Raw genomic sequence first — 19,676 nt, 5'->3', positions numbered from 1 at the left:
TTTGACTGTTTTTAGCTTTCAGCTGCTGTTTGACTGTTTTTAGCTTTCAGCTGCTGTCTTACTAGATGTAGCAGCTGTTCTGCTAATTTTAGCTCTGGTTCTGGTTCTTATAATCATCAGCTCATTTTCAGCTGCCCTAACGAAGTTCAGCAGTCGTTCAGTAATCAGAGTTAACTGAATTTTAGCAGAAAATGTTAATTTTTTTAGATTTGATGAAGTTAAACGTGGCCGATGGAATTTGGATCCAACTATCAGAAGCTGAAGCTGAGAAAATAAACGTTTTCTGAAACAGCTGAGGCCGTTTGTAACTAAAAGTCTCTGCCTCTTCACCATAAACACTGACCGTTTCCACCAAGCACAGGTAAGTTTTAACTCTCTGTAGCTGTGTCACATTTAAAGACGCGCATTTATCTAAAATCGCTCCATCAGGGAGTTCAAAAAGGTTAGAGTTCCTCTAAATTTATCCAAGCTGCAAAAACACGTCTGTTCACCCTTCAGGGAAGCTTCTGCAGCGTCTCTGAAAAACAACAGCCCATAATAAGATGCACATGGTGAACAGAGGAGGGGGAGGATAAATTTAGACTGTGGTTTGGAGACATGGAGTCCATGTGGTCGGCTGGTCGGCCCGCCAAACCCAGCAGATAGACAGGAGTGGAAACCAACTTTAAGGAGAGTAATATTTAGGCCGACCTCAGACTCTCCACAAATAAAAACATACTTTAAAAGACTCAAAAACCTCAAAAATGACAAATGCATTATTTTCTGTCCCGGCCCGGCCCGTCGTGGCGTTGTGACAGCACGCCACATTTTACCGCGTTTGTCGTGAGACGGCAGAGCGGAGGCTGGGACGGGTCAAAGTACCTCTTTCAGGTGGTCGGCGCTCCCCCAGGAGGCTGAACGCTGGTGAGGACCGCCCAGTTCTGCTCCTTCGTCCGTCCAGACACCCGGCGTCTGCAACACAAAAACACAACCCTGTTATTAATATGAGCAGAAAACAAATCCCAGGTGGGGGTGAGGGAAACAATCTAGTTTCTAGTTAGTCTATGATTTTATTTTAAAATATCAACAAAATTATTATTATTTAATGTTAATAACGTCTTACTGAGGAACACAAAGGCGGAACTTTAAAGTGCCAAATCGAAGTATTTCGGCTTTTCAGTTAAAGGGAAAAATGACAAGCTGTGAACGTTAAAAACAGAAAACAGCCGGTGTTCGCTGCCGCTGCGAACAGAGGAGTATCGACGGAGTGATGGCCAAGTTTCCACCTGACTCGGAAAAGTCTGCTGCAGCTTTTATTGTGAAGGAGCTGCGTTCACACTGCAGACAAACGCAACCCAGTTCTGATCTGTTTTATTTCTTGGCGGTGTGGACGTGACAAATCAAACAGGTCTTTTCTGTATCTGGTACTGAATCAGACGCATATCTGCTGTTTTTCAAAGCGCCCGCAGTGTGAACGTCCCTCCACTTTCGGCTCCGACTCTCCATCCACACATCTCTGCACAGAGGAAGCAGCCACAGCTCCAAAAAAAGATCATCGTTAACTCTTTTTTAGCACTTTTTCTTCTCCATCTTCATTTTATCTTTCACTGTTTGGATGTCTAGCTGGCCCCCGACTGGACAGCAACTTCAGTAAACTCATTTCTTCTTCTACACATGCGGGTCATTTCAGGAATCTGAGTCTGATGGAGGTCACATTTAAAATGCAACGTTAAAGACCACATCGAGCATTAAGACCTGCACTGTGAACCCGATCTTAGTCGCTGGAAACTGCAGTGATCCCAACAATCCCACACTTTACAAAAAGACCAAAAACAAAGTTAAACTCTGAAGAAAGCTGGAAAATATGACATGTGATGCATGACGGACTTCCTCTGCCACAGAATCTGATGTCACTGTCAGCGTTTTGATCATCATATTCTTGTTTGAATGCAAACCGTTTTATCCTGCAGTGTAGATCAAAATACTCAGTGCAAAATCCCAAACAGAGAATTTCTCTCCTAAAATAAACTGAGGTGCCTTTAACGAACACGAGTTTCTAAAAGTATATGGATGAAAACGAGGAAAAAGACGACGCGTTTCCATCCATTCTAACACTAAACACTACTCATTTACACAAATATTGCCCGGCAGACACCTTTAGCAACAGTTCACTGACATACATGGAATAATAGTAAACAAGAGCTTGTTTTCTGTGAATCCATTTATTTTGAAAACTAATGATTAATTATGTAGACAACAGCAAATTAAACAAAATTAAAAATTTAAAGGTTTTGCTCGCTCCAGAACCACACAGTTATTTTTACTTCATTAAAAAAAATCAAACTTTCAGTCTTTAAAAGTGAGTGTGTAAACTTCTCCTTCAGCGGTTTTATTGGCTTGCCGTAAAAGTTCAATAAAGTTAGAAAAGCAGCCGAGTAAAAACAGAACGGGTGGAAGGAGTTAACCAGTGCTGTAAACCTGGAATCAATAAATATGAGGACAACAGCCATGGGATACCACCCCGGAGGAAAGAGCTACAATCAACAGGAAAGACAATCTTTTCTTCCGTTACTGAGCTGGTTTAGGACAAATCTATCTGCTGCGAGGCCTTAAACTGTCTCAGCTGTCTGTAAACAAACATGCAACATGCAAAAAACTGCAACGACTTCATAACAAACTTCAACAGTCGTTATTGAAGGCGAAGCTCAGAACGAAATGACACCTACACCTGTTAAATACAGGTGGCATTTCATAAGACTGTGAGCAAAGTTTCCGTCTTTGTTTCCTTCTAAAATCCACAAATTACTCAACAGACCAAACCTTATTTAGTCTGAATGCATCTCTGTGGTCGTTAAGCAAAATTCATGTCACAAACTTTGTAAATCAGTAAAAGGAAAACGGCTGATATACAAAATATTTCCTCTCAAAGAGCACAGAGGCGGTTCTGTCTCACAAAAGTTGTCTTTTAGACCTCCGCTGCAGAGACAAGGCAGTGGTTAAGTTATGTAAATGAATGCAAAAACAGAAACAGGCTGAGGATGTTTCATAGGGTTGTTTGAAACCACATACTTCCCCCCCCCTGATTACGCCGATCGACAGCGCCTCCGGTCTAAGAACATACAATGTTTTATAGTACAAACCACCCTAAATGTCAGCATCTTCAGTCTGCTTTGTGTTCGGTTCCACGCTAACAAAAGCGTCTGTTCCCTCGAAGGCAGAAACCTTTCCCCTATGATATGGAATATTACACTGTGAATAATGAGGAACACCCGTGGAGCTCTGAGTCGGTTTTCTGGCACCGGTTCCACCAGAAAAAGGACACATTAAACGGTTTCTTGTGCTCCCGTTAAAAAGGGTCCACTGTGCTCGGCCACGCTAAATGGCAGATGTGTAACTAGCCTTTAGCATTAACATTTCGTTCATGACCCATGGAGTTACGTGTGGCGTTCGAAGCCTTGGCCAAACGTTGGAGCTGAATCTGTTTTTACAGAATGCAGATTGATAGAAAAGGGACGTTTTGGACTTGGCTGCTGTGGAAAATTCCCGTTTTACTTTTTTCAGATATTTCCATCTGACACTTTCACAGCTCATCTTGTTACTGAATGGCATTTCTGATGTTGTTTTACGACTGCTGCTGTGAAGTATTCATTCATTCATGCTAAATGAACAATCCTCTTGCTACTGTTAGAGAAAAGCTTTTAGCAGCACAAAAAAACATAACATTTAACTTAAAGATTGAAACAAAAATCCCAATTTGTTTAAAAATAGTATACCAATAAGTGTAGCACAGGTACTAAAAGAAGATATTTTATTAGGAATAACTAATAGATATTAGCAAGCAACAAAAAATGCTATAAATCAATTAATTCAACAAATATTGACCTAAGGTTTGGTGTGGTAGTAGCTGAGACTGATCCCCAACAGACTGCAGAAGATCCTTGTTTAAAATGTTGTCGTTACCGATTCGGAGCAAACTCTTGTGTGTCTGTTAGCAAAATATCTCATGAACTTCTGCATGAGTTTTAATGAAAGTTTCAGGAAATGATCTTTGGGTGTACGTCGTGGAGTCAACCCAGCTCAAGATGGCCACCACAGCCAGCTGACTTACAGTTGAGTCAGTTTTACAAATATTGTTCTAATATTTGGTGTGGTAGTAGCTGAGAGTCATTAGAGGGATGAGTTTTCTCTTAATGTTATTTTAAAGGTTTAACCAACAGTGCTGTGATTTCTCAGAATAAGATATTCAGAGTCTTAAAACCTGGCGTTAAAGGTGGCGGGTGATATGCATTCCTCCATTTATCACAGTACCACTCATTCCAGGTATTTAACAAATCTTTAATTTCACGTCGGTTTATTTTAGCGGCAGCAAACGCGTCTCTGTTGAAAGTTAGGACAGTTTAGAAGAAGAGGTTCAACAGTCAATACGATGCTACTGGATGTTAGACTTTAGCCTGAGGCTTCAGTGTCTCCATCGTTTGCATTTTAACCTGTATTTAAATAAATATCAGTTTGTGTACAGTAAGCTCATTCCCAGAAACCTTTTTCACACAGACAAGAACTAAAAAACATGTCAAATTAATCCAAGCTTTGGAACCGCACACAAAAGGTGACAGTGTCAAAATTGTTTTTATCAAAATTTATAATCTAATCTTTCTGTGTTGACTCCCGTTCCGTTTCCAAAAACCGTTAACACAAACACCCACCTTTATTTACCTCAGAGGCCTTTTTATAGAGCTTTTCTTCTTGAAGCTCCAGTCTGAGTTGTGTGCTTTGTGAACTGACAGGCATGCCAGGTGCTGAGCCTGATAATGTAACGCTGCGGAGATAAAACCCATTGCCTGCAGCTTGCTTCCTATTGTGATTCCCACCCAAAGGGTTACATGCAGGCAACATCCTCAAGAATCCAGCTCTGTTCCAAAGCAGGAAATAATGACTGGGCTTCAATAGAACTGCGGTGGAATTTGTGCTGTTTTGTTTAGATTGCACGCTGGGACATGCGTGCAGAGCACCCCTGCTATCATTTGCCTGGTTGTAGAGACGAGGAGAGCATGCAGTCGGATTCGGACGACTTTCTGCATCTGTTATCTTCTGAATGCCTGAGACTCACTGGGCATTCCTGAAAGTGGGATAAATATCTACCATTTGGTACTTTTTGTGCAATAATCTTCAAGATATATCAGATTACATAATGAGAAGTTTTAGGATCCTGACACACCTCAAAACTTGGCTGTCTGGCTGCTTTTAACAACGATAAAAAGCCGACCATCTTTAACTTTCTCAGATGCTGTTAGTCAAAAAGCAAAATAACACAACTGTCAATTGTTTGCTTTCCATTCTGCTTTTCAAATTAACAACTGATGGATGATTAGTTCTTTCCTATTTTGTACAATGATGGTTATAAAACATGTTAAACCTATTAAATGTAAGGTTTTATGCTTCTAAAGTTATCTGGTTCTAAATAAAACATCAGAAGAGTGCTCGACATATTTCAAATCCTTAACAAAAACAAAGCTAAAATGTAAAACAAGTGTGTAATATACAATTAGTGAATTAGTAGAGCATGAAGCAGCCAAGTATTGCTAATCAAAGCCAGTAACGGACCGACCATCACTGATGTGACCGCCTCTATGTCAGCAGCTCTGAAGCTACAGGTGAGCATTAACGGAGGGAACTTTTACAATCCGAGAAGGAATAAAGGCCTTTTTCCAAACTATGTGGAGTCCATCACTTTACAGAGAGAAAGATTATTCACAAGTGGAAAATATCTAAAGGCAGGAGTGGACATCCCAGCAGGTTCACCTGGAGGTCAGACGGTGTGATGCTGAGAGTTAGCAGCAGAGTTAGCATGCTAGGTGTTAGACTTTGACAGCTTAATCATAAAAAAAACTTAATCACAGCTTGTTTGGAAGGCTTCTCAGAGACAGAAACAGCATCTTCCATCTTAAAAAATGGCAGCACATCTTATGTACGCAAGGTTTAATCTGAAACTATAAATCTTTTGAACAGATGACGCTACCATCGGCATATTTACCTCCAACCAGAACTGCACATTTGGAGAAAAGCATGGTGGTGGAAGGCTGATCTGGGCTTGATTTGCAGCCACAGTTTCTCTGTCACTGACTTGTCTTTATCGTAGTCGCTAGTCATGAACAGGAGATCAATTTCGAAAACAACAGAGCGGCGGGAGGAAAATAAAACATGCAGAACAGGGTGCTGCAATGGGCCGATCCAAATCACATCGCTGTGGCAGAGTCTTATTAAATCCAAGCACAAAGAAATGCACGCAGATTTTAAGAGGGAGCATTTATATTTACAATGTTTGAAGGAACAGAGCAGTCATACATCTACGATCTGTGCGTTAAAATGAGAGCACGAGGCAACAAACCGTTTGATCCGTCTGCCTCCGTGTGTGTGCGCTCGTTCTCGGTGTGTCAGGGTCTTAATCTTCATGCAGATATACTCTGTGTTCTGTAACCACGGGGCCTAGGGCCTGCAGACCGATCCTGGAACAGCGATTAGCATATGTATGGACCCTCTGCTTCTCAACTCCCACACAAAAGGCAGGCAGCCATGAGGGCCAGGTGGTAAGCAGTGGGATTTCTCCTCTCCTCGCCTCGGGGACAGGTGCAAACAACTTCACCTCCATGTGGAGTTGTGTTACAGCTCAAAGGAGAGGACGTCTTGAACTTATGCAATACAAAACAAAAGAGACCAGGGACCTTTTGTCTGCTGCTTTCTGCTGTTGTCTTATGAAAAGAGCAGGGCTCAGGCGTAACTTGTTAACAGGAAGTGGTCTCTGACTGTCCTTAGGGGAGCATTTAAACGCTCAAGGACTGTTAAGTGTGTCACAATCTTTTACAATAATTCAACACAGCCAAATGTTTCCCATCAAAACCTTACCCTCTTTAAAACACACAAGTTTCTTCAAATTTATCAGCATTCGTTCAGATTTTCACAAGCTGTAGCTGGAAACGAGGCTGAAGCCATTTCACCAGGACAGGCCAAAGAAAACATTAAGTACGTAAGATAACAGCATTTACGTCCCCAGATGGTTTTGTGTCTTTAACATTTTCCAGGCTACAGTAATTATCAAACTGATTTTTCATACTTTCCAGATCTACACAGGAACCCTGTAATTAGAGGTGTTTACTTTCCACACAGCCTCTTCAAGAAATCTCACAAGGCCCCCCTTGCCACTTCCTCGGCCCACAAACAAAGAAACTCAAAGCAAACGAGGGGTAAAGGGATGAAGCCCATGTAAATTAGACTTGGCGGTCTTCATTCAGTCACATGAAAGGCTTCTGTTAGCAACGAGGAGAGCTGCTCTCGTCAAAATCATACATATTCAATATTCATTCATAACTGCAAACCACCGCAAACCCCCCACCAGACAAAAATTAAGCTATTTGAATAAAACCGCACAGCGGGAATCACGGATAATTATGTATGGGCTGCTAACCAGTAATACTGTGGTCAGGCTAAACGTAAAACCCAAACATGGTGTTGAATTTGAAAATATTGATGCAGTGATAGAATTTCAAAGCTGTAAGACCTGAACTGACTCCACTGCCATCCACCAGATTGGTGCAGCAGTCTTTGGTATTCAACAACCACATTATTAGAAACTAATACCTATTTCTGGCAATCTAAAGTGGAATCATTTTACATGGGATCGGTGAAGGGAGAACAAACAGCCATTATGGACAAATAATGATAATATCAGATACACCTTCAGGAAAACTTTTAACCAACTTCAACTCATAAAGCGCACAGAGCGAAAGACAGTCGGCAAATGATTATCGCATTACTTCTGACAGATGTTATTGTGCAAAAAGATTTATCTCACTTTTCCTCCTGAATGACCCGTTTCATTCAACTGGGTCATATTTCTGAAGATTTTATTTTCCCAAACGCTCCTTCTCCAGTTAAGAGCTGCAAAGGGCCTGTACTGTATATTGGAAAGAAATCCCAAAATTGCTAAGGTCAATTAGCTGTGGCAGCCATCTTCAATCCGGTTTACTCAAACAGTTAAGCAGCTCTAGATGCATGTCAAGTGATTAATTTTAGTTTCATTAAAGTCCGTCCAGTGGTTCATGGGATTATTTTGCTAAAGGCAAAGACACATGATCATGTGCCTTTAAAGGCGATAATAAAAATAAATCTACCATTAGGTGCTCTGAATGATATTTACCTGCGTGGCTTTGTCTTTCATACAGGAGGGGTAGGGTCCATGGGAGTCCCGGGGCCACTGGCCCGTCAGGTACGGTCCTGTGATGGCGTCCAAAGAAGACGCCCTTCGGATGGCACTAGAACTTCGCACTTGTAGCTTGGACCTTTCTGCTGTGAATTAGAAAAAGTTTAAATTAATAGTTTGTTCAACTCTAGTTCATGTCTCGGTATTGTGGATTAAAGCGTTAGTGTATTTATTAGTACAAGTGTGCAAGAACTGGGAAAAACAAACTTGAACAAAAACAATTGCATAATTAGTCTATGTCATAAAAACAACTCCGAGTACATTCTGGTTTAACAACAAAGAAACATACACAACTACAAAATGGGGTTGTTGGCAAGGTCACCGCCTAAAAATAAACACTAACACAATTCGTGCCCCTGTACTAATTATACTGCAATTAAACCTGTTTAATTGAGACAAGCGTTTGACCTTGATCCCTTCGTGTTCTCAAACTACAGACGGTTTCTCTGAGCTCAGACGTGTTGGTGAGGACAGAGAAAGCTCAGGAGCAAATGGAAATGGATGAGCAAGAGTATCAGATGTTCTGAGAGCATTCTGCGTTGACCTGGAGCGGTGAAGCACACACCGCCCACATAAGCCAAACCACCACACTGCAGTGCACATCAATACCGCCTGCATCCACACAGCATTCCTGCTGAGGCACACAGTGCTAACAACGAGCACAGGACAACACAACATCCGACCTCACAATAAATGTTTAAGAGCAACAAGGCTGCCGTTGACCTCCTGAATCAAAACAAACTGGTACGTAGTTTAAAAAAAAGGTGTTTTAATTGTAAATTAAGGACAGACTCATAGGTGGGAGAAAGGCCATATGTTCAGCTGCTTTGGGAAATGGGTGCCATGACTTTTGCAACTTCAAGACTTTACAAAATATTGAATTTTTTAAATATTATCCTGATAGAAATTCACTGAGAGCTCTGCAGTTCCTTCAGAAATCGTGTCTGTTTCTTTAAATGCTACTTTTAGTTTTTAGCAACCATTGTGCAACTTTTAGCTTCCAGCTAGCTACCTTTAGCTAACATTTTGCTCCTTTTAAGTATGGTTGTGCAACCTTTAGCTTCCAGATACTATTCTGCTATGTTTAACTAGCATTTTGCTACATTTACCTACCTTCAGCTGTCAGCTAACCTTTTACCACATTTAGCTAGTGTTTAGCCACACTTTAGCTGCTTTTAGCAAGGGTTTTACTACCTTTAGCTTTTAGATACTATTCTGTAACATTTAACTAGCATTTAGCAAACTTTAGTTAGTCTCTTCCTACCTTTTACCACATTTACCTAGCCTTTAATTACATTTAGCTAACCTTTAGCTTCTAGATATGATTTTGCTATGTTTAACTAGCTTTTGGCTCTTTTTAGCTAAGGCTTGGCTACATTTAGCTTCTAGATACTATTCTGCTATGTTTAACTAGCATTTTAGCTAGCCTCTTCCTACCTTTAGCTGTCAGCAAACCTCTTACCACATTTAGATAGCCTTTAACTATATTTAGCTAGTGTTTAGCTGCTTTTAGCTAACCTTTTGCTGCTTTTAGCTAGGGTTTTGTTACCTTTAGCTTCTAGACACCATTCTGCTATGTTTAGCCTTTAACTACTTTGAGCTTTTACTTTAAACCTTTGGTTTGCATTTTGCAACTTTAGGCTTTTAGCTAGCCCTTTGCTACTTTTAGCTGTCAACTAACATTTTGATACATTTAGCTAGTGTTTAGCTAACCTTTTGCTGCTTTTAGCTAGGGTTTTGCTACTTTTATCTTGTAAATACCATTCTGCCACGTTTAACTAACCTTTTGCAAGACTTAGCTTCTACTTTTGTTACCTTTAACTTGTGGCTAGTTTTAACTTTAGGTTTTTAGCTGGCCTTTTTGCTTCTTTTAGCTGTTAGCTAGTGTTCAACATTTTTTTGCCGTTTCAGCCTCATTAACAGCTTTCATCAGTCATTCAGCACACAGCATTCACACTTGTTTTGCAGAAAATGCAAGTTTTCTAGTTTTCTCTTCTTCCAGTCTGAGCAGGCTAACGCTAATGCTAACCAACACTAACACTCGTACAGAAAACACACACAGGCTGGAGCATCCATCTCCACGAGACACCCTCTCCTTCATTGTTGTTCTTTGTCCACAGAATACACAACCCTAGCCATGCAAAGGTACGGCCTCAGTAAGCTCTCTGGTCTACAGTAAAACTCCCTGAAGCGTTGTAGACATGGGAAGCGGGCTACATTTCCATCAAAATTGATCCAGGCCAAGCCAGAGCTCCCTCAACTGGGATTGTGGTTATTTTCCATTGCCCCCACATTTGCCAGACGTGAATAATCTCCTTAAAAAAGAAAAGAAAGAAAGAAAGAAACAGTGTGAAAGACTTCAAAGCAGTCCATCTGCTGATTTCAGTGGTAAGAACGTGGTTTTATGACATTAAAGGAATACTTTTCAGGCCGAATTTTAACATGAACTTTTTTTTTCTCCACTCACAAGACATTCTGAAAGCAGTAAAAAAAAAAAAAAAAAAAAGTCTTCACATTTCCAGGGTTTTAAATGGTTGGTTTATTAACTGTAGGGCAGAGGCAAATATAAAAACAAACATGTGGTCCAGATAGGTAAACCAGAGCATGACTGCTTCCTGTGGGGTTTCACAAGACTTCACCACAATGTTTGAAAACAAAAAAGAAAAGTCAGTTTTTTTTTTTCTTGGCTTGATCTAAGAAACAAAACAAAAAATCACTGTGCATCCACCATTTCAGAAACTTTCCAAGAAATTTAGTTTAGACTGAAAGTAGCAGACTTTGGGTTGTTTTAGGATGGAAATAACTCAAGTATTTTCAAGTGGAAGACCATAAAAAAAACACCACAAGAGACAATATCTCATTCAGTCTTCTCCTACACAGAAACAAAAGCAAAAATCTGGTATGGATTTAATATATGAAACCAAGTTGATGTGTTAGATACAGCAATGCAGTTTCATAGATATTTTAAATACTTTAAATAAAAACAGGACTGAAAACACATCCGACTGAAGGGCGCTCCTCTTTCGTGCTCCACATCTCGAAGATTGATGTATTGAAACAGAATTTCTTTCACTGTGAAGTCAACATTTGCTTTGCAACGACAACTTAAAGCAAATTAAACCCAAACTTTTCTTCTGACGCTGCTGTTTTGTTTTATTTAAAAAGTTACAGCTGATATCCTAAAATTATATCACGACTCGATACAGTTTTAAAAGTGTACAGGTGGAAATAATAACACCGTAAAGTCTGAGTAAACCAAAATTAGAATATTGTTTTTCTAATAGGGCTGCACCGGTTGCTCAAGAGTAATCTGAATCAGCAGATTTTCATCTTGACCGGTTTGACTGGTGTCTGGTACATCAGGCACTTAAAAAGCTCTAGTTTTTTCTTGTTTTTTGTTTTCTTTCTGATCGTTAAACACTTTTCTGTAAGAATGTTTTGACTTTGAGTAATGCTCCATATTAGGGTTAGGATTAGTCAGGCCTTTAGAAAATCAGGAGTCTAAATCAGAGCAGAAAACTACAACTGAAGCATCTTCACATCAAAACAATAAACATGTTAAAGAATAAATTATATAATACACATCAGCATCTAACCTCCAATCTGTGCTATTTAGCAACACATTGACCATCCAGCTAGCTAACTATTCTGTCTTTAATGGTTATTGATGGCAAAACACAATTTGGACTCCTTAGCCGAACGTTTTGGCAATGATTAAGATGAGAACTGGAGTTCAGAGAACTTGGATTTGTATCAGGACTGGCTGATTATTTTACCAAACGACAAACAAAAAGCTAAACCGCCTAAAAGAAGCTGCGAAGACGAGCCCTTTTCAAGCCACCTCCAGCTCACAAATACATCCACCGAGCTGGAAACGTCCTGCAAACGATGCATGCTTACGGAAGACTGCGATGCCGAACCACCTACTCACCAACTCAGCTCTGTGACTACTTCCCTTCCTGGCTCAGAGGTGCGACAGCAGTGGGTGAACTTTAATACCCTCGTAAAGATGCACCTCGGGCTGAGCTTCAACGTGTTTTACAAAACGAGTTCAGGACTTATTTAACTGTCTGTTTGATCATTTATGGTTTTATTGCATCCCAGAGTGTCTGAAAACGATGTCAGGTTGAAATAATTGTTAAATTTTAGCCATTTAAACAATTTCTAGGAAGTATTTTAAGGTGGAAAATAGATAGATAGAATTGTCCTTGGTATATGTGTAATTCCATCTCATTTGAGAAGATCCACAGCACTGGTTACATTCTGACTGGAACCCCTCTGCTTCTTCACCTGTTTGACCTCCTCTGAACCCCAAAATCTAAATTTGAACTCATCATTTTATAAGATTTCTTCAGATTTCTCTTTGTACTTCCTTTCTGAAGAAGCTACCAAGCTACAGATTTGTTCTTTTGTAGACATTTTCTTTTATAAATGTAAAAAAGCAACCCATTCGATAATGGTCAGGGCCAAAAATGATAAATCAGCCAATGTTTAAAGAAAATCTGCTTGAGACCAACCTGAAGAGATTACAAGATTATTGGACAGGATGTATGCAGACTTTTTTTAAAGAGTAGTTCTTACAACAAGTTAACCTTCAAGCTGAGCTTTAATATTTCAGATATTATTTCGCCAAGTTGAGTATCTTCAAAACAAGCCAATTCACACATCAAACCGTTACGTACAGACTGACAAAGAACAGAAAAACAGCACAGCTGCACCGATTCAGGCGCCGCATTCAGTTTCAAATTCGCTCCTACTCTGCAGTTTCAATGGCTGACAATGAAGCAGGGCTGTTTCAGCACAACTGGCACTTAAACAGCGAGCAGGTCTTTCATTGTGAGGACAGTGTGGTAGGAGGACGACGTCATGCTGGTCAACCAAAAAGGTCAAAACGAGAAATATGACTCTTCTGACGCATCGTTTCTCATCAGTACAACTTCTAAACCATCTGAACACAGAGCAGAACACCTCCAAGGGACAGTAATTATGTGTTATGAGCTGAAACTACTACAATTAATCAGATTTAATTGCCTCCTGCTTCTTTATCAACCAGGTGCATCAATGAAGAAAACAACCCTCTCATTCTTACCTTTCTATGTTTCTTTGTTTTGCATTTTTTCCACTTTAACAGGATCCTCACTGATAGTCATCATCTGAGGCTTTCTTTGATTATTTGGATTTTTGCAGTCACAACCATGAAGGAAGGTCTAGTCTCCATCATCATAACTGACATGGGACACTGGTGTGGGTTAGAGGTCGTCTCTTTTAGAGGACTGAGGTATGCGTGGCATGCTGCTGGACTAGGAAATCAACACCAATAGCTAGCCAAACAGGGCCAAAATTAATCATGCCTGGAAAATCTGACTTCTTAGTTGTGCATGGAAGAGACTTTGCTTCCTGCCCTGCATGGTACGCTGGTCAAGGCTGGAGGTCATTTCGTTCAAAGAGCTGAAGAATGTGAGGCCCGTCACAAGCACAAAATTCCACAACAACACAATGACCACTGAGACAGGAGGAGAGCCGTTCTGGTTAAAGGTAAGAGGAAAAGCCATTTAATGTGCCTATCGGGAGAAGGTCTGATGTGGTTGATGTTGCAGAAAAATTCACTGACGCTGACATTAGCACAATAAGCATGAACTGTATTTACACACCTCCATATCACAATGTGTTTTCAACAATCACCAGAAAGCATGTGGTCATGTGTGTGTTTTGTACAGAAGACGGTGTCTCTCCTCCAGCACAGAACAACAAGTTGTGCAGTTCTGGATTGTGGAAAGACGCCGCTGCTAACAAATGACAGGCCGCCGCGGCGTTAATTTTAACCAGGAGAAGAAGTCACATAAACGAGATTTACTGGAGCGGTGAGGAAATGGTGATTTAAAGCTGCCTGGACCCTCATATCCTCCCTTAGTGTGAATCCATAACACTTCTAAGAATAAAAAAAACCCACAAGGCTGCTGTCCATATGCATGGTGTATCATAAGAGGAGGGTGTGTTACTCTCAGGGATGACTCAGTTACAATCTTGGTTTCAACCACTGAATTTGTGATTTTCCTACCTAGCAGGGTCATCAAAAATTAAAAAATTTAAAAAAATAAATAAAATTTTCCAAGGCTAGTGTGTTGCAAGACTGGAACTTCATTTGCCACCTACAGAAGTTTACTTCCTCTCTGAGAGATACCGATGGCATAACTCCAACAAAAAGCTGCTTAATTTTCCTGAAGGTGCAAAAAGACTTAAACAACCTTACAGTTTACAATTTCAACTACTTATATTCCAGGAATGAACCAATTCGATGTGTCAGAACATACTTCTTTTTTATTTTTCCACCAGCAAAATGTTGGAATGGTAACCACAATATAATTTTCTCCAACAACAAACTCAATTTTTGGGGTCAATAAATGTTTATTGCTGGTTATGAATATATTTTTGTGGCAACAACAACTATTCACACTTTTTAAATGGAAATTCAGGACATTAAGTAGCCTAACTTTTTGCATTTCCTAACCCAGATACATGATCTTGGCATCATTTGGAGGTTTTCTTTTTGAGCTCTTTAAACTGAAATCCTTAGTTTCCTGTCCAGTCTTCCATGCTGTATGCAAGGAGTGAAGTTAACACCATAACTTTGGCTCAGCAGTGTTTCTACTGAGAGTAAATTGGCCAGATTACAAGTGGCAACATGTCTTTCTGCCAAGTCTTTAATCCTCTCCTTTTCAACAGCTCATATGAACCAACAGAGCCAATTCTATTCTCTTTATGAATGCCTAATTGTGTGTGGGTGATATGCATCAATAGGCAGCGAAAACCCACGCCTGCTCCAGGCTTACAGGTTATATTTCTGACATATTAATTCACATTTAAATACATTAACCGAACAGTGACAACATGGTTTACCATGAGACAAGCGCACGTGGTGACGTGAAGTGTTTTTACCTCTGGAAACCGGGGAGTCCGGGGGACAGGACGACTCCTTATTTTCGGGGGACAGTCTCTGCTTTGCGCTTCCTGAACTGAGAGGCGGACTGGAGGGGGGACTGGTCGAGACCCGGCTGGATCCAGCTCCGGCGTGCAGGGCTTGAGCCCGTGTCGGGCTGCTCGGACCCCCGCGCAGGAGCTGGTAGGGCACGGTGGCGCGGATGGGGTGCAGGCGGCCGAACGAACCGGGGGAACCCGCGTTGCTGCGCCTCACCCTCGGCTGCTGGAGAGTGTTACCGCTCGGGGTTGACATCCTCCGAAACTGGCCGCTTCAAGTCTTATCTCGGCGAAAAACACGTACTGCTGCCCAGTCTGCTCGCTGCTTCTCTGGAGGAGACGGTTGTGGGAGGAGGAGGGGGTTTAGGATAAACATCAGCCCGTTAGCGAAAAACGTTAGCTTCCTTTAACAAAATGCAACTCGTAAGTTCCAGGGGGCGTAAAAAAGCCCGAAAACACGTTTTATTTTCTGACAAACTTACCTGTGAGACGCTAATACATGCCGTCGTGACCTCCAAACATGACATGAGTAACTTTAAAGTTGTTTTTACAACTTCTTTTTACAATTTAATTCGTGTTTCGTAGCTCTTCTCTCTTCCCCATCCTGTTCACTCACTTGACAGTTTTACAGGCAGACTAGTGGTTGATGTCTGTGGGCGGGGCTTAAAGCTCCTCGTGCCTCGCCTTCTGATTGGTTATTTACTGGATATAGTAAAGTCGCTGATTGGTTCTCGCTCGCGCTTTTAGCCAATCACATAACAAAACTGACATCACTATCAGCAGTCACGCTATTCCTTACAGTCATTTTATTTTTCTGCAATCTAACTACGTCTACGTACGTTTCAGCCAATCACAACACACTCACCTCATTAAGATGGCTATGACTTTCAAGTTTTGTAACTTTAATACTTTTCAAAGTATTTAACTTTATTTACAAACATTTCCCCCATAGAAAAGCATTGATATTTAATTATTTCCTCCAAAAAACATTGTTTTAATTGAAATCTACTTCATAATTGCTCTATTTTGGTCTTAAGCTACCCTTAGCCAGCCCTTTGCCACTTTTAGCTCAACTTTTATTACTTTTAGCTTTTATTTACACTTTTGCTACCTTTAGCTTTTAGCTAGCATTTGATACTTTCAGCTTTTATCTACCCTTTGGTTACATTTAGCTAGCCTTTTGTTATTTTTACATAACCTCGCCCTAGTTTTAGCTGCCATTTTGCTTCTTTTAGCTACTGTTTTGCTAGTTTTACCTTTTAGCCAGCCATTTGCTACTTTTAGCTTTTAACTAGTCCTTTAATAGCATTTTCATTAGCTTTTAGCTGCTTTTAATTTTAACTCAGTTTCAGCTTTGTCGCCAAGTTTCAGCACTCAGTATTTTTGTAAAAGAACACAATTTCTCTGAATTTACTTATTATATTATAACATGTTTTAGTGTTTATAAAAAAGCAGTTTAGAAATAAAAGCCCCCGACACAAACTCACAACATTTCTGAAATTTTCCTTCATTTGTAGGTTTTGTGTAAAACTACTTTAATAATTCATATATATTTAACCCACAATCTGACCTAAAAAGTAAAGATTTCACTATTTGTTCTGACAGAAAAAAGAAAATTGTGTTTCACATTTCTCTCCTTGTTGTATCAGAATTAAATGATTATTTTCGGCTTTTAATCAAACATAACAGCGTGATTTGAAGCTCCTTTTGTTGTTACATGGAGCTCATTTTGGGTAAGCTTTCACCCGTGTCTGAGTGAGTATACGGTAGTTTTTATGACCCTGGTTCACTGTAGAAATGCTTTGAGGGCTTCTAGAAACTCGAGTCAAATTCCTTTTATGCCTTAACATGTTTAGCCAATGAATGTGGTGAGACAGTGGGTCAAACGGCTGTTTTCCGAAGGCAAGACAAAATTTCAGCCTCAACAACTGGAATGATCATTCCATGACTTGCCAAAGTATATTTACTTTAAAAAAAAAATCACTATGCTGTATACTTTAGTTGAAAGCTTGTGGCAGAAAGCCAAAGATGAGCTAAGAAGTGTTTATTGCTTGTTTAGTTCAAATGTCCAGAATCAATAATGTTTGCTGGTTTGCAAGTCTGAGCAAGTTTTCATGGAAGTTTGTGCTCAGACAAAAAAAAATTACAATAAAAAAAACCTACACCATCTGTGTCAATAAAACAAAGTTAAAATAAACTACGTAAGCACGTGAAAAACACTCCCGTTCAGCAGTACTCCCAATTTGTCAGAGGAGATTTATTTCAAAAGGCAAACACAAGAAACAGAAACAGTGAAAGAAGGAAATTCCAGCTGCTGCACAGCTCAACAATCTGTCAGCTCCGATCCAAAACAGTTCACAAAAGGGCACGCGGGCCTGTAAAACCTCCCACACCAGGACGGGATCCTGCTGCATACGACGGCTCCCGTGCACACACACACACCCTTACTCCATGACTAAGTGATTTAGCCAGCTCTGGTGCAGGGAAGGTGGCAGAGAAAGAGACAAACAACATTTACAATGTGGTTTCCACAGGACGGTTACCCCACAGATGGCGCCCATCCTTGGATTGATGTGTGGTATGCATAGATTTCAGGGGGTTTTTAAGACACCGGTGGGGGGTTGAAATAAAAGAGGGGGACAGTTTTTATATCTGGAGGTCGTACGGGGGGAGGAGGAGGGGGTCCGCGGGGCTCAGGCTGTCTGTTTTCTCGTCCTCTCTTTGAATCAATGGTGTTCCGGCAGCTGAGGTTCTTTATGAGGGGAACAATCTGGAGGGTCTTGTCAGAGTGCCGAGCAGCTGCCGTTTTCTGGGGAGCTTCTTTCACAGACCGCAGGCCTGGAGTGGGCTGGTGAATACAGGCACACCCTCCCTCACTCCTCCTCCTCCTCCTCCTCCTCCTCCTCCTCTAATTCCTCATCCTTCCCCCCTCCCACACAATGCCAGATGAGGAGTGGTAACACAAGAAGAGCCTGAGATTGTTCTCATTGTCACCCAGGATCTGTCCCTCACCCCGAACTAAACTTTTATGAGGTATGTGAAGATTTTTCCATCAAAGACTTCAGACACACTGGCACATGTGATCACACCTTCTCATCCTTATGAGCGGACAAATGATTATTTCTTTTAAACTATAAAAGCAGAATTCTGATTCAAGTTAGACTGGAAGAGGCTGTTTACAGCAGAGCCTCTTAGAAGTTCTCCTGAGTGATCTTTATTAGCTGAGCAGTAAATTAGCGTTTGCTCCCTTTATGACTTTACGTTAGTAGCCCGCTCTGCTTCCCTTCTTCGTTTGGGGCTCTGTGAGTACATGACATTCACTAGGCTATTACTTAACAGTGTTTGTTTCTTTTCAGCGAGGGGCACTGCTGGCACTCCTCCGTCCCTCGCCCGGTCGTCGGCGTGGCGACGCAGCAGTCGGCCCGCGCTCGCCGGCTCCTGGCTCGTGTTTGGCTTCAGTTCCGGACACGCGTCTCCCGTTTAGCTGCTGTCTGCGGGCACCAGGTTCCCTGTGGTGTCCAGCTGCATACATTTACACGTACAGGCCGACACCGGGCACTCTGTGTGGTCCCTGAAACGCACAGACGTGCAGCACGCAGACGGTTTTAATCCACAAAACTTCAGGAAAAAACAGTAATTCAGACAAAAAACAGAAAACTGGAACGCCTCCATTTTAATATCAGAAGGGTAAAGAGAGCCAAGATCGGAAGACGTGTTAAAGCTGGCTCATCGTGGTCACCATGGTAACCACACACCGGCGTCTCTCACTCCCTGACTGCCAAGTTATAGAGAGGCAGACAGAAATAAGCCTCAGGTCTTAAAAATCCTTGAGCTGAGACCCTGATGGTCTCAGGTGTCAATCTTTACGTCTCTACAGTGTTTTAAGAAGGCGAGAAGTTTAAAAAATACCTTCACTTTCAGTTTTTAAAGAATTTTTTTATTTTTTGCTGAATCTGTGAAAGCTTGAATGTACATTTTCAATCTGTAGAGGTTTCAGAGAAAACCTTAAATTCTTTAGTAGTGAGAGACAGATAAAAGGAGGAAGAGCATCCTTTACTTTGTATGTTCAATAGTCAGCATTATAGTCTATATTAAAAAATACTAATTCTTGTTTTCTGATGTCTTTCTTCAGACCCTCCAGGATTTCACAATGTTGCGATCGCAACTATTAACGCAAAATCAATCAAACGCCGCAAAATCGCAACTTTTTGCAACTTTGTTCAAAACACCACAACTTTAACCCAATATTTATTGTTTCTAAAGTGATTCGCCACCGTTTCTGCGGTCTAGTCTCTTCTTTGTGGGTTTGTGTAGCGAGGAATACAAAATAACCCCAAATAACTCAGGAAGAAGACACGTGACGTCACTTCCTGTTAACATCAGAATGCCGGGAGCGTGCAGGAGCAGCGACCGAAGCCAAAATGTGCGCTAATGCTTCACATTTGCCCACAAAGATTTCAGCAAACCA

General features: G+C 41.0%; 2 protein-coding genes across 4 annotated transcripts in view; both read right to left on the bottom strand.

Moving 5' to 3' along the window:
* LOC108243293 (glucocorticoid-induced transcript 1 protein) overlaps window positions 1-15,849 on the bottom strand; it is a 30,981-nt gene extending 15,132 nt beyond the window's left edge. For 2 of the 3 annotated variants that reach the window (XM_017428628.3, XM_017428629.3), the window contains exons 1-4: window positions 15,691-15,849; window positions 15,170-15,538; window positions 8,171-8,319; window positions 862-951 (exon numbers count right to left, since the gene is read on the bottom strand). In XM_017428628.3, coding sequence (XP_017284117.1) covers window positions 862-951; window positions 8,171-8,319; window positions 15,170-15,464 — 534 coding nt within the window. In that variant the 5' untranslated portion in view covers window positions 15,465-15,538; window positions 15,691-15,849. The remainder of the gene's footprint in view (window positions 1-861; window positions 952-8,170; window positions 8,320-15,169; window positions 15,539-15,690) is intronic. The other variant, XM_017428630.3, reaches the window with a different exon arrangement.
* A 1,595-nt stretch (window positions 15,850-17,444) lies between these two features.
* Window positions 17,445-19,676, bottom strand: part of mios (missing oocyte, meiosis regulator, homolog (Drosophila)) — a 15,573-nt gene continuing 13,341 nt past the window's right edge. The window contains exon 12 of the mRNA XM_017428640.3: window positions 17,445-18,779. Coding sequence (XP_017284129.1) covers window positions 18,689-18,779 — 91 coding nt within the window. The 3' untranslated portion in view covers window positions 17,445-18,688. The remainder of the gene's footprint in view (window positions 18,780-19,676) is intronic.

The sequence above is a fragment of the Kryptolebias marmoratus genome, linkage group LG16 (assembly GCF_001649575.2).
Source record: "Kryptolebias marmoratus isolate JLee-2015 linkage group LG16, ASM164957v2, whole genome shotgun sequence".
In the NCBI taxonomy this organism is placed as follows: Eukaryota; Metazoa; Chordata; class Actinopteri; order Cyprinodontiformes; family Rivulidae; genus Kryptolebias; species Kryptolebias marmoratus.
Note: the sequence above shows the minus strand (reverse complement) of the source record. Positions and strands in the feature narration are given on the sequence as shown.